Source organism: Lontra canadensis, unplaced genomic scaffold (assembly GCF_010015895.1).
Source record: "Lontra canadensis isolate GAN:19392208 unplaced genomic scaffold, GSC_riverotter_1.0 scaffold16, whole genome shotgun sequence".
NCBI lineage: Eukaryota > Metazoa > Chordata > Mammalia > Carnivora > Mustelidae > Lontra > Lontra canadensis.
In genome coordinates this window covers 10,661,013-10,675,985 of record NW_022631010.1, presented here as the reverse complement: position 1 = coordinate 10,675,985, position 14,973 = coordinate 10,661,013, and the positions used below count along the sequence as shown (strand labels likewise).

Sequence of the window (14,973 nt, the reverse complement as noted above, 5' to 3'; positions counted from 1 at the left end):
CCAAATCATATACAAAAGCTGCACCGAAAAGAATGATAGAATCCCTGTATTCCTTTTTATAAGCAAAATAAAATGTTTTCTATTGGGTTTATAGGATTGATTTGTATGCAATACCAGTGATTCTTACTGGCACTTATTACAAGGACATTTTCCAAATTTACAATGATTTGTAAATGTGAGTCTTATATTTTTATAAGGGCTGGCTCCAGATAGCATTGAGCTACTGCTAATTAACGCCTAACTCAAGTAAGATCTTCTCTGGAGGCAAAATTAATCTTTCCTACAGGATTAGAGATTAATCTCATGTAAACAGCAATACTGTTAGTTTTATAACGGTCTTTGTTTTAAGCCCAGGACAGAAATCACACTTTTTCATCATGTGTTGACCATATTATCTAGTTTTATGTTTTGCACAGCTAACAGATTTTTTATAAAGCACACTTCTAATTGTATTTCAGCCATACAAACTCAGGATGTTTTGTTCTCAAGGTACAGATGCATCTAATGCGTATCTGGAGAGAGATATGGAAATCATTTACGCTACTCTCATTTTAGATATTGGGAACTGTAAGCCAAGAGAAGGGAGAGCCATTTAATTGTAACTGCCATTATTCCCTGACTCGTTTTATGTTAGCACTCACGTCTTACAAGTTTTTATAAAATTAAAATTATTTTAAAAAATTACAGAGTCTTGTTTCACTATTATCTCCAATTAGGCAGCGATACTTATATTCAGGGGGCAGAGAGTATTTACATTTTCCTCTTCCTTTTAGCAAGACATGGCCAAGCATCTTTCTGTTTTCTCATTACACATAGCTTTACTTTTCAGTCCATTATTACTTCCACTACCATGGAATAGGGGATGAATTTTTAAATTAGCGGCCGTGTTTCTCTTTAGAAATCCCCCACGCACGCCAATCCCCGTACTGGAGCCTGGGCACACGCGGTGCCCGTTCCAACTTAAGCAACATTGGGTCATCTGTTTATTTTCGGGGGGAGGAGGGGGGAAGGGCGTCAGAAAGAAAGAGCGGCCGTTGCCCACGCAACCGACACCCTGGGCAACGGCAAGGCGAGGCGGGAGGGGGCGTGGCCTCGGCGGGCCCGGGCGGATAAGAGGCGGCGCTGGCTGCCCGCCTCCGAAGCTGGGACTGTCGGTGCGACCGGGCGGAGGCGGGGCGGCCCGGCACCACCTCCGACTACCTGGAAAGGCCGGGGCTGGCGCGCTAGCGAGGCCCCGGGCCCGTCGCTTCCTTTCCCTACGCCCCCTGCCGAGGAGCGTCCCTCCGCGCCCCAACATGGCGGGCGGGCGCTGGGGTCCGCTGCTGACGGCGCTCCTGGTGGCCCGAGTCGCGGCGGCGGCGGAGGGCGGCCCCGAGCAGGCCGCGCTACCGGAGGAGCGGAGCTGGGTGCGGCCCATGACCGCCTCCAACTGGACGCTGGTGATGGAGGGCGAGTGGATGCTGAAATTGTGAGTGTGCCCGCCCGCCCCGCACGCCACACTGCCCTCGTGGGCGCCGCCCTCCCAGAGCCGTGAGGGTGTCTGTGGATCATGCACTGCCCGTTGGGCTCGACCACAGCTCGCCCCGCGACCTGCGGCGCCGGGGCCGGGCTGCTCACGCTGCGCATGCGCGCCAGGCCCTTCGCGGTGACAGCTGCGGGTGCGGAGCATCTGCTCCCTCCTCACCCCACCCCGCCCTATTTGCTAGCAGCTTTTGTGGGGAAAGAGTTTGAGGGATGGGGTGGGCAAGCTTACCACGGGGAGGGGGGTAAGTGGGCAAAACCTGTGAAAAAATCGCGTCCTTTTGATATAGGCGTGTACATAGACAAAGGGCTGCCATTCAATGACATTTACATATAGTACAAATATGTAGCACGGGCTGGGCAAGGTATTTGTTGAATGAGTAATTCCAGCACGGCGGAGGGCAGACCGGTGTGTGCGAAGTAGTTTGGTTTTCATTTTGAAGACCCCGGGATGTCAGTGTGAAAAATAAAACAGGAAGATGGGAGTGTTTTTGAAGTTTTTAGAACAAGATTTCAAATAAATGTTGATAATGGTTATCATTTTCAGACGTAGAGATTTCTGGGTAGATACCTTAATTGTGCTAGTGTAATAAAAGGATCTTCCTAGGTTGCCCTTTTTGAACAATAGAAGGTAATTGTACGTAGTGCCTTTGCTTGAAGGAGACGGGAAAAATACAGTTTTGAGTTAGGAACAGGCAAGTAGCTTAAAATTAACTTCTAGGAAGAAATTGATCATTTGGAAAAAAAAAAAAAGCGTTGAGGTAGACAATGGGCAGATATCTGAACAGGCTTCAGAGACCATCATGGTGGGCTTGCCGGGCAAAAATGAAGAACCTCTGGAGAAATGATTACTGAGAACTTAATCTCTGTAGACTGTAGTTTCAGGTAATATACATACTTGATCACTACTGTTTGCTGATTCATCTTACCTTGAGGACACAGACACACAGAATTGGATCTTTCCTTTATTTGTCCAAGGCCAAATTTTGATTCTTTCAATTTAGATTGCAAACAGGTGCCTGTGGAGTGAAAACCTCACTGTGAGATCAGGACCAAAAGTTGCAACTCCCTTAGCAGATTACATTGTTCAGAAAACACAATACCATGGCCCCTTCAAACATGCATATACCTTTTGGTCACAAAGAAGGGGATATTTTAAACCTCTGTGTAAAATGCCTTTGCTACCATAATAAACCAGTGAAATGATTAAAGAGATCTGTAGACTTGAAAGACTTATTAAGCTATTTAACCACTTTGGATAAAGATGAGATCATTTTCCATTTAAGGGGGAAACTTCTAAGTAAGTGGAGCTTTATTCAACACTGTCATATTTGTAATAATTGTAAGAATTTTTGACTGCATCTTGTCAGCTAGTACTACAGAAAGTTCTTCATACGTGCTTACACAGTGGAGCTTTCTAGATGTCAGTTTTCTGAATAAATCTGACTTTGTGTATATGCATGATGGAGGTCAAAGCTAAAGGCCTCAACTCCCTTTATAGCTCCTTTTTGGAATAGCTATGATTTTTTTTTTTCTTTAAGTAAAAGAACTAAGCAAACTAAAGGAGAGTGTAAGCCACATTACGCTCATAAATAGCAACAACCAACAATTTCTGTGTTTGGCCATGTTGACTGTTCAAATTGTATCCTTCATAAATGTACAGGCCCAGACATGGTAACAAATTGCTGTAAACTTGCCATGCGTCCATTGCATGTAATACGTGTGGGCTGTGATACAAGATGAAACTTGTAACCCAGAAGTAAGCTGCCCTTGAGATCATTTTAGTGGAAGTTCCCTTTTCATCGAGTACACTTCAGAATAGTTCAATATGAAAGGAGGCTGTAAAGGAAAAAAAAATACTTAAACCATTATACCCAAATTTTTCTATCTACCAGAACCTAAGTCCTGAAGAAATATTGTGGCTCTTATCTGTTTGTAATTTGTACTACTCCATCTCCTCTCTTTGACAAAAACCTGACACCTAAAAAACATAAAATTCATTATATTCTCTACCATGATAGGCCTATATTTCTAAGAATTCACTCAAATAACCAATAATTTGTCAGATTTTTTTTCCTGATGTATATAACAGAAAAAAGCCAAATGTGTTAATGCTAGCTAACATGTCAATCCCTCTTTCAAGTGAACTGATCATAATAAACAGAGATTGTTAGGGGTCCACAGCTGATGCATTTAACTTTCCTACAGAAGCAAGTTAGGCTTTCTGATAGTATTAAAATTTTGACATTACTTTGAATGACAGTTCTTTATTTGTTCATTTGCTTATATGCAACTTCTGGGAATTTTTGCTTTTATATCCCACTTCATACAAAGCTCCTATAATACAATCCCTAGTTATATTTGGATTGATAATTTAACTTATTTTTAAGAACCTAGCAGCTTTTTCTGCTTCTCTTGTAAAATCTAATTTGTTGTATCTTCTTCATCTTTAGAACAGTTTTTTTGGTAACTTACAATTGAATTTTCAGTTTTTTAAAAAGATTTATTTATTTTAGCGATAGGGAGAGAGTGTGTGCATGGGGGTCAGGGGCAGAGGGAGAGAATATTCGAGCAAACTCTCAGAGTGGGGACCTGAGATCATGACTTAAGTCAAAACCAAGAGTCAGTCGTTCAGCCAACTGAGCCACCCAGGTGCCCCTAAATTTTCAGTTTTAAAAAAGCACTGCTCTGTTAAGGAGAAATATCAGGTAAAAATATATTTGTAGTAACTCACCATTTCAGTTCTGAAATCTTTGTTTTTAAAACCTGAAAAATTATTCCATTACTATTTACATTTTCTTTATTGCTTATTGTATATTCATGTGTTTCTCGTCTTGTTTGCTTTTATACATTGTCTTATAATTTTATCCCTATTTCTGCCATGTCTCTAAAATTGCCTTGCTGTGCTTTTCTCATCTTAACCTCTGATGAAAAGTTTGCCCTTTCTCAGGGTTAGGAAAGGTTATATAATCTGTAAAATATCTTCTGATGTTTTCTTTATTTCCATTGTTTCCTATTATCCTTCATTCAGTTACTTTGTAACCTTTCGCTATTTTAAATTTTTTGGTTCCCATTGTATCAGTCCTTGAGAATACTACTTGTGTTCTTTTGACAAACAATAGTATACATTCTATATACTTTTCTGGTGGTCCCCCCCACCCCAAGGGAAAAAAGAAGCTATCCAAGCAACTTTATTTTGAGCTGGCTACTTTTAATCTGATATCCAGAGTCAAGGTACAGGGGTTACCTCGGTAAAGTGTATGGCTCTTTATAAAACACTACTTTTTTTACTTTTTTCTTGGGACAATCATATTTAAGCTTGAAAACAGTCACAGTGATGGAGGGAAGTCTCATTTATTTCCCTAGGACCTCCTGGTTTTAGTAATTTCGCTCCAAAATCCTTCTTATTTCTGAAGAGAACATCTTCAACATCATCGCCTTAGCTTGTCCCTGTCAAATAATTATCATTTTTTTGCAGTTTAATAGATTATCTTGATGTGCTGATTGAATGTTTAAGAGATAGTCATTAAATGCTTGTTATGTTTCAGGTTTAGAGTTAGGGATCTGAGAAGATGAAAATGAGCTACATTCTTTGATTTTAAGGGACTGTCAGTCTTCTCTGCTCTGAAGGAAATAAGTAGCAGATACAGCATTCATTTATTTAGCATATGTTTACTGAATGCTTCTTCTCTGTCAAGCATTCCGCAGTGGTTCTCATCAGGGCCCTATTGGCATCTTGGGTTCAACAGTTCTTTGATGTATGGGGGTGGCCTGCCCATTGCTGCCCCTGCCCATTACGTTCTAGGATTCACCAAAAAAATTTAGCAATCTCCATCCCCTGTGCATGTTTCCAAATGTCTCCGATTGAAAACCACTGCCCTGGCTACTGTTACGCGTATTTAAAAACATGCAAAGAAAAAAAAAAAAAAAGCTCATGAGTGAATATATAAGTATTTGATTTCAGATTGTTTCCACAAAAGTTTATCCACATCACCGCCATGATCCTCATCATCTCAGTCACAGTAAACTGTTGCATTGCTCACATCATATGTGCTCTTGTTCATCAGTGCTCTCTCTCTCTCTTAAGATTTTATTCATTTATTTGACAGACTGAGATCACAGGTAGGCAGAGAGGCAGGCAGAGAGAGAGGAAGGGAAGCAGGCTCCCTGCTGAGCAGAGAGCCCGATGTGGGGCTCAATCCGAGGACCCTGGGATCGTGATCTGAGCTGAAGGCAGAGGCTTTAACCCACTGAGCCACCCAGGTGACCCTCATCAATGCTCTCTTATTTGATCATCCCAGCAGTCAGGTGCAGAATTCTTATTCTCATTCTCATTTACTAGAGGAGGTTAAAACTCAAAAAGGTTAAAGCTTTGGCCAAGGCCAGTAGTAAGTGGTTGACAAGGCCAGAACTAGAATGCAGGCCTGAGCTTTGTAGTTCTTGATGCAAGCCTAGAGTAGCTGGGTAGTGAGGGAGCCTGGGTGATTCATGCTTAGACTGTCAGCTAGCCATCACCATGAGCCACCTGAAAGATAGCCTTTTCCCTGTGGGATTCAGAGGCCCACCCATAATTTTATCCTCTGTAGAATCTCTAAATAAAGAGCATCATTGCTATATTCTCATTCCTGACTCTCTTCACCACTCAAACAGGTGCTCCGTCTTCTGTGCACACCAACCACCTGGGAGAATTCTCAGTTTGTCTTCTTTGTATCTAGCATGGCCCTTATCACAACTTGTAATTATAAATTAATTTATATGCTTCCACACTAGGTTTTTGTCTAATTCCTCTTTTAGACAATCAGCTTTTCAGTAGAGGACGAAAGTCTTTCTTCTTTCTATTTATCTCCAGAGCCTTCATAACCAGTACTAAGTGTTCAATAAATACTTGGACTAAGTGAATGAATGAATAATAGACTTGTTGTTCCTTTAATAAAGAGCTTCCTCAAGCACATCACTGAAGGAAACATCTATCTATATTTTCATAGGTACTAAGAATAGTCGTTATCATCTACCTTTTGTTCGTTAGTGTAATAAATATTTATTGTGGCCCAGGATCTGCCAGGTTTTACTCTAGCTAGGTATGAGGCATCAGTCACTGTCTTCATGGAGTCTTCATTCTAGAGAAGGTAGTGAATTCTAATTCCTCTAGCAGGTATCATGGTTTTTGTAGAGTTATCAAGTTTTATTTTTCCTCTACATGTGATGACAAAATGTCCTAGAAATGATCTTGTAAAGAAATAGAATCAAGCCTTCCAACTCGGATCATTAAGCTTGTCCATATTTTCTAGAGGAAGGAGTAACACTTGATATAGATCATCAGTTGACATTTTGATTTAGTTTCATGTATTAAGTCAGAGAAAGATGAACCTGGTGTACCTCTTTCATCTTCATTGTCACAGATTCTTTTGAGCACTTTGGTCAAAGTCAGTTTTAAGTGAAAAACCTACCGTATCAGTCATTGTCCATCTCTGTTCTGCAAGGATAAGAAAAGAGAATATGCACTCTCTCCGGAAGAGAGTGTGTTAAATTTGAGCCAAGACAGAAGAAGAAAAATTACCCATTATTGGGGAATAAAAATGTATTTTTAGTAAAATGTTATTTCTAGGACATGTTTTTAAGTAACTCCTTTCTTGTACACTTAATGGAATCTCACACCAAATTCAGTTGGTTTATGCAACCAAAGTACTCAAAGGCTTTCAACCACCTTGCATATAGCAGAAGCTCAGTGTGATATATACATAAATGTGAACATGGATGACAAGAACATGATTTTGAATTCTGTTTCCCAGAAGTGGTTAAAAACATTGGACTGATATCCAAGTTGATGTAATGTAACAGTGTCTTAGCTATCTGGAATGTATTTCAAATGTCTTTATGAAGCTTACTAACTATATACCACTGCCGCCTAAGAAAAGTTTAAATAGAGAAGATACTATTGTATAGTTTCCATGACTATAAAGGTTCTAATTCCTCTTGGAGACTCTTAAATGAAAAAAGGATGAATTTGAATGTAAAAGACAAAGTTATGGCAGATCAACTCCTTTATAGTTCCTAGAAGACTGACGTTATGAACTAGTTTTAAATAATATAAATGAAGACCGTATGCAGTCCTTTCTGCTGATTTTTGTCATGGATACATACATAAAAATTACATTTATATCTACATACATACACAGAGAGAGATAGAGTGTGCATGAGTACATGAAAGTCATGAGTTTCCTTTGTTTGTATTGCTTTGGCCCCTGAGGTATTTTCCTTTAGTAGGTTCTGAATTACTGCCTAAAACATAATTCTTTAGGTCCAAAAGAATACTAATCATTTAAAAAGCTGAAACAACAGTGGACCAATTTCCACACTAGAGACTCAGAGCTGACTTATTTCTACCACCAAAAAAACACACTAAGTCAGTGAATGATGTTGGTGTACTCCAACACAAATAGCTCTGATTAAATCTCAGAAATAATGACATTCATAGTCTCCAGTGGGTAGCAGCTACATAAAAATTGGAATATCTAAAGTGACCTCAATGGCATTTTTATATCTTGGGATATAAAAATGTCACCCAAATCCCAGTTTTTATAATAGCCTTTCTAGAGATTAGGGACTGGTATTTTAAAAAATAAAAGATGAAATTTGCATGATTTAATAATTTCTGATGAAGTAAATATGTCCCTGAGTTAAATGCAAAGGCACAGGCCTAGGGAAACAGAACAAAAATAATCTAGAGTTCATTTAATTGTACTGTAAGATTTCTTATTTTTGGTAATTTCTTCCTTCTGTTTGGTTCTCTCTCTCTTTCTCCCTTTCCCTACCCACCCCTCTTTCTCTCTCTGTCAATATTGGATCTTATTTTCCTTGGAGGTTTTATCACATAACTGCCTCCATCTGGGTTCTTGTTCTGTGTGGTCTGAGGTGACCTTAAGCAAGGTCCTTTATACCCGCCTTGTCTGTTTGACAGTGACGTTGTAAGGTTCAGATGAACTCTAAAGCATCATCAAAGTGTCTTGGAAACCAAGCAGTATATTACAAATGTAAGTAGTATTAGTGATTGTTCTTAATATGTGCCTGCTTTATATAAGTCATTTAATCTCCCAGTAACCTCCTAAGGAAGCTGCTGTTACTGTCCCATTTTGCAGTTGAGGAAGCTGAGGCATGGAGTGATTACTAATCTGACCAAAGTCACATGGATACTTGTGGTTGGTCTTGTTGAGTCCTTTGGCAGAACTCTTATTTAATACACTGAAATGCCCATTGAAGTACTAAATAATAAAATGTTCTCTTTATCCCTAAAGTTTACCAACTGCTTGCCCCAGTATCATCTGCCATACAGATATTTTTTTTAATTATGTAGAAAATGACTTTCCTCAATGAGTTATTTTCTTTGAAGTTTGTTCATTTATTTATTCAGCAAATATTTATGTACCAGGTATATACTTTGCCCTGGAAATGTTTAAAATCAGCCGTGGTCAAAGATGTCAGCAGATGGTTCCTGGTCCATGTTCTCTGGTCCATATCTCTGGGGTTTCAGGGATTACACAGTGAGCTGTAATGAGAAGATTAATGACTTTTTAGAATTATCTTGGAATTGGCTATACTAGACCCTTCTAGAGACAGATGAACAGTCCTTAGGATGAACAATTGTGCTAGAGTCTGGAAGCTTCTGGAGCCTGGCTGGAGAGAGAAATGCATGCCTTGCTTTGGGTAGTCCTTGTTCTCCTGGGCTGTACCCAATCTCAATACTTGTCTTGAAATAAATGCGACCTCCCATCATGTTGACTTTTAACACCCCCCTTTCCCCTTTCAGAATGTGAAGGAGCAAAGTATTGCCCCATTTCAGAGATGGGTTTGTTGTTGTTGTTGTTTTTCAGGAAAGTTGGTTCGTATGCATCATTGCCTTGAGTGTTGCATGGCACTTCCAGCCACGCTTCTGCTCAGGTCAAGGTGAAAGGGTTCGTGAATGATGACCTGACAGCACCTTTGAGCCTAAATCTTGTTATAGAATTTGATCATTTAATGTTTTTTCCCCTTTATTTCCTTTCCTAAGGCATTTTTTCCTGTTTGTGTTTGTTTTATTCTTTTGGCAGACATTGTTTCCTCCTCTTTTCCCCCTACCCCTTCCTTCTCTTAATATGGAAATAATAGATGCCACATTTTGTAAAAATAATTCAGGAATGGAAAAAAAATGGAAAATAAATTGGGGGGAAATAAAAATTTTCACAATGTTGAGCCTGCCCATCCAGAACTTGTTGGATCTTTCCATTTAATCAAATCTTTAAGAAATATATTTGATCATTATGTTCTACCTAAAACTTACATAATGTTATAAGTCAGTTATACCTTAGTTATACCTCAGTAAAACAACAAAAACTATTTATTAGGAAAATCTCATACATAAACAAAAATAGGAGTAGTGTAACGAAGCCCCATCATCCATCATCCAGATTCAGTAGTTGTATCAACATATTGCCAACATTGGTTCATCCATGTCTCTTGCCCTCTATCCCTGGGTGGCATAATTTATGTACTATAAAATTCACCCATTGTACATAAATGCTTCAGTGATATCAAGTCTTTTAAAAGAACCTATTGCATTTATTCCCTCAGCATTTTGACTTGAGTTGAGGATTTTTAAAAAATATAATCTGAACAGATTTAAGCAGATTTTTAAAATACCATGTCTAGTTGATGGCATCCTGAAATATTATTCAAAATGTCTGGGGATGTTTTTCCTGGAGTATCCTGTCCTATTTTGTGAGCATTGATTAATTAATTTTATTTACTGCTTTTATTCTTCCGGGTATTATTAAGGAAAATGGAATGTCTCTCCATTTGTATTCATGTATTTTTGTCACGTTGTTCTGTAAATGTTAATTTTCCTTTTAATTGTGTCCTATGTTAGTATTTTAACATGGATTTCTAGTGTATGTTATTGTTTGTTCACAGTATTTTATATTAAGCATAGCTCTACCAGCTTTTTAAGTCTCCATGAGGCATATTTGATCCCAATTGCTTCTAATTTCAAATGATACTTTCCTTTCTGTGGAAGTTTCCTTGGACTACTGCAAATTACCACCTACTTAGTAGCTTTAAACAGTGGAAATTTATCCTCTCACAATTCTGGAGACCAAAATTCCAAAATCACCATGTTAGCAAGGTTGGCTCCCTCTGGAGGCTCTGGGAGAGCTTCTGTTCCATGCCTCTCTTAGCTTCTGTGGCTGCCAGCAGTCCTTGGCCTTCCTTGGCCTGTAGCTACAAACCACCCATCTCGGACTGCATCTCCACATGGCCTTCCTCCTGTGTTTCTGTGTCACACTTTGCTCTTCTTTCTTTTATGAGAACCTACTCTAAATCCAGGAATAGCTCACATCAAGATATTTATTTTAATTATGTGTGTAAATACCCTTATTCAGGATAAGATCATATGCATGAGTATGGGGGGTTAGGACTCTTTTTTAAGATAGACTGTGCGATCCACTATCCTTTCTAAACAGCAGTTTTCTCTCGATTCCTATTTTAACATCTGCATATGACATCCTGGAACACATTGGAACTTTATGGCCCATTTATGATGTTTTCTAGCGTCATGGGAGGCAAAGTGAGGCCATTAGCATATTACCAAGAGGAAGCACAGCCTTCCAGTTTGCTTCCGTCTTATCTGTCCCTGATCCATTATCCACAGAGCTGCCAGATGACTTTTCCAAAAATGTAAATCTGATCATGAGTCTTAACTTTTTTTAGGGCATCAGTCATGGAGCTTGGAATAAAGTCCTGACTCCTTATACAACATTTTTAAAGGCTGTGAATGATGTTTTCATCCTGTCCTGTCAATACTCTGTCTTCACACTTCCTGTTCTCTCTGCTTGGGTTAGAACATTCCTTGACCCCTCTCTGCCTATTACTCTTACTTTAGATCTTAGTACAGATGCTTCTTTCTCTGTGGGCTCTTCTGAGTTCACCCAGCTTCTGAGTGTTCCATAGCATCTGTTCCTCATTCTCAGGCATGGCACCTGCCTCTTTGATTGTCATTATCCCCGTACTTACCTCTTTTCATCTATGGATGACTCCACAAGGAGGAAGGAGACACCACATCTGTCTTGTTCACAGGGGTAGCCTCAGTTTTTAACATGGTCCTTAGATCATGTTAATTGAATGAAAAAATAATCTAAAACAATAGAGTTCTGGTTGAAGGCCCAAGTATTTATTCATTTTTAAAGATTTTATGTATTTATCTGCCAGAGAGAGAGAGAGAGCACACAAACAGGGAGAAGTAGGCTCACTGAGCCAGGAGACTGATGTGGGGCTTGTCCCAGGACCCTAGGATCATGACCCCAGCCCAAGGCAGACACTTAACCAACTGAGCCATCCAGGTGCCCCAGCCAAGTGTTTATTTCTAACCCTTCTTCTATTTAAGAAAGAGTCTGTGGAGCAAGCTTAGTCTGTAGCTTCTACTTTCTCTGAATGGTTCAGAACTGCCACAAATCTTCGGAAATGACTTGCATTTTGGGGGACCCATTAGCAATAAATCTTCTGGTCTCTACCCATCAGATCTTACTTCGATGAATCTGAAACTGGTTTGGCTAGTTTGAAGACATCCTTGTGAAAATTGGCCTCCTTTAGTGGCATACTCAAAGCTGTTTCATCCTCCATCAAAAACTATCTGGAAAGTAGTAAAATTTGGGTCCATTGTAAGAATAACATTGAAGGGCAGAGGACATGAACAGACATTTCTGCAAAGAAGACATCCAGATGGCCAACAGACACATGAAAAAATGCTCCACATCACTCGGCATCAGGGAAATACAAATCAAAACCACAGTGAGATACCACCTCACACCAGTCAGAATGGCTAAAATTAACAAGTCAAGAAATGACAGATGCTGGTGAGGATGTGGAGAGAGGGGAACCCTCCTACACTGTTGATGGGAATGCAAGCTGGTGCAACCACTCTGGAAAACAGTGTGGAGGTTCCTCAAAAAACTGAAAATAGAGCTACCATATGACCCAGCGATTGCACTACCGGGTATATATCCTAAAGATACAAACGTGCACCCGAATGTTATAGCAGCAATGTCGACAATAGCCAAACTATGGAAAGAACCTAGATGTCCATCAACAGATGAATGGATAAAGAAGATGTGGTATATATCTACAATGGAATACTATGCAGCCATCAAAAGAAATGAAATCTTGCCATTTGCGACCACGTGGATGGAACTAGAGGGTATTATGCTTCGCGAAATAAGTCAATTGGAGAAAGACAACTATCATATGATCTCCCTGATATGAGGAAGTGGAGATGCAATGTAGGGGTTTGGGGGGGTAGGAAAAGAAAAAAATGGAAGAAGATGGGATCGGGAGGGAGACAAACCATAAAAGACTCAATCTCAAAAAACAGACTGAGGGTTGCTGTGGGGAGGGGGGATGAGAGAGGGTGGTGGGGATATGGACATTGGGGAGGGTGTGTGCTATGATGAGTGCTGTGAAGTGTGTAAACCTGGCGATTCACAGACCTGTACCCCTGGGGATAAAAATACATTATATGTTTATTAAAAAAATTTAAAATAAAAAAAAGAATAACATTGAAGTAAAATATTTTATATATTACAATAATTCATAAAAATCTTCTTAAACTTTGGTTGTTTTATCACCAGGGAACTGATATTCATATGTTACGTTCTGCTGTGGGGGGAGTATTCTTCTGTTTTTTCTGTATTAAGCAACTTCAGAAAAGCTTGCTTCTGTTCTTCCCTTTAGTTAAGAATTTATTTTTTAAATTTAAATGCTCCATTTCTCTACTTTGCTTTATAGATTTTTTTCATGTTTGTATTGACTAACAATTTTTCTTTTACAGTTATGCTCCTTGGTGTCCATCCTGCCAGCAGACTGATTCAGAATGGGAGACATTTGCAAAGAACGGTGAAATACTTCAGATCAGTGTAGGAAAAGTAGATGTCACTCAAGAACCAGGTACTGTACATGTTGAACATTAAATGCAAAAGTTTGTTACTTTTTAATTGAGTTTTTTCAAGTGTATAGGAGAGTTGAAAGGCTAGGATACTTAGTACCCATGAACTGACCAGCTAGAGTCAACAGGTAACATTTTGGCATATCTGGGTCTGTCTATGTATGTTTGTATTTACATATATATGTGTGTGTGTGTGTGTATACATATGTACATATATATGATATATATTTATATTGTTATTATTAATTTGCTGAATCATTTGAAAATTATAGACCCCATGATACTTTACCATCAATACTTCAACATATTAAAATCTTTCTCCATATTTCCCATGTTTTTTTTATAGTTTTTCGAACCAGGATCTAACCAAGGTTCACCAACTGAATTAAGTAGTTACATCTTTTCAATTAATTAATTAATTAATTAATCTTTAAAAATTTTATTTACTTGACAGAGAGAGACACAGTGAGAGAGGGAACACAAGTAGGGAGAGTGGGAGAGAGAGAGAAGCAGGCTCCTCACTGAGTGGGGAGCCCAACACAGGGCTTGATCCCAGGACCCTGAGATCATGACCTGAGCTGAAAATAGACACTTAAAGACTGAGCCACCCAGGTGCCCCAGTTACATCTTTCCAGTTTCCCTCAATCTAGAAGATAGCCCCCCTCCTTTTTTTCATGGCATTATGACATTGACACTCTGAAGAGAACAGACTAGGGATTTGCCTAGGTGTTTCTTTATGGTAACATTTAATTTATTCTTCTATTTTGTTCAAGCTTGAATTTTGGTCAAAAGCATGATTCGGGTTAAATATTAATGGCAAGAGTACTTTATAGGTGATCCTGTGGCTTGAATTGTATTCTCTCAGAACACACATTATCACCATTAATGCTGTTGAGTTTGAGCACTTGGTTAAGGTGATGAGGATAAACTTCTCTATTATAAAGGAAATACCCTATTTATGATTAGGGAATAACCTTTGGGGTGATACTTTGGAGATTTAAATCCATGATGATCTTCTGAATCAAATATTTCATAATGGATTCCGGAATGGTGAATTTCGAATTCTGTTGTTCCATCTCCATTTATTAGCTCTTAATGATACAATTTTGCAAAAGGAAGAGGGAAATAAAGGAAATTTTTAAATTCAGAAAAGATGCAATTTGTATTTGTAATTTAAAAATAACTGTGTAGGGACGCCTGGGTGGTCAGTTAAGTGTCTGCCTTCCGCTCAGGTCATGATCCCAGGGTCCTGGGATCGAGTGCTGTATCAGACTCTTTGCTCAGTAGGGAGCCTGCTTCTCCGTCTGCTTGCCGCTCTCCCTGCTTGTGTATGCTCTCTTTCTCTCTCTGACAAATAAATAAAATCTTTGCAAAAATAACTGTGTATTACATACAAAATGAGAAGAAAAGTGGGCTTTTATTATTTAAATTTCAGCTTGGATTTTTTGAAACTTTATTAGTTATTTTTTTCCTGTCTACATTTAATT

General features: G+C 39.1%; 1 protein-coding gene across 1 annotated transcript in view; it reads left to right on the top strand.

Moving 5' to 3' along the window:
* The first annotated feature begins 1,100 nt into the window (after window positions 1–1,100).
* Window positions 1,101–14,973, top strand: part of TMX4 (thioredoxin related transmembrane protein 4) — a 42,628-nt gene continuing 28,755 nt past the window's right edge. The window contains exons 1-2 of the mRNA XM_032859163.1: window positions 1,101–1,468; window positions 13,373–13,488. Coding sequence (XP_032715054.1) covers window positions 1,296–1,468; window positions 13,373–13,488 — 289 coding nt within the window. The 5' untranslated portion in view covers window positions 1,101–1,295. The remainder of the gene's footprint in view (window positions 1,469–13,372; window positions 13,489–14,973) is intronic.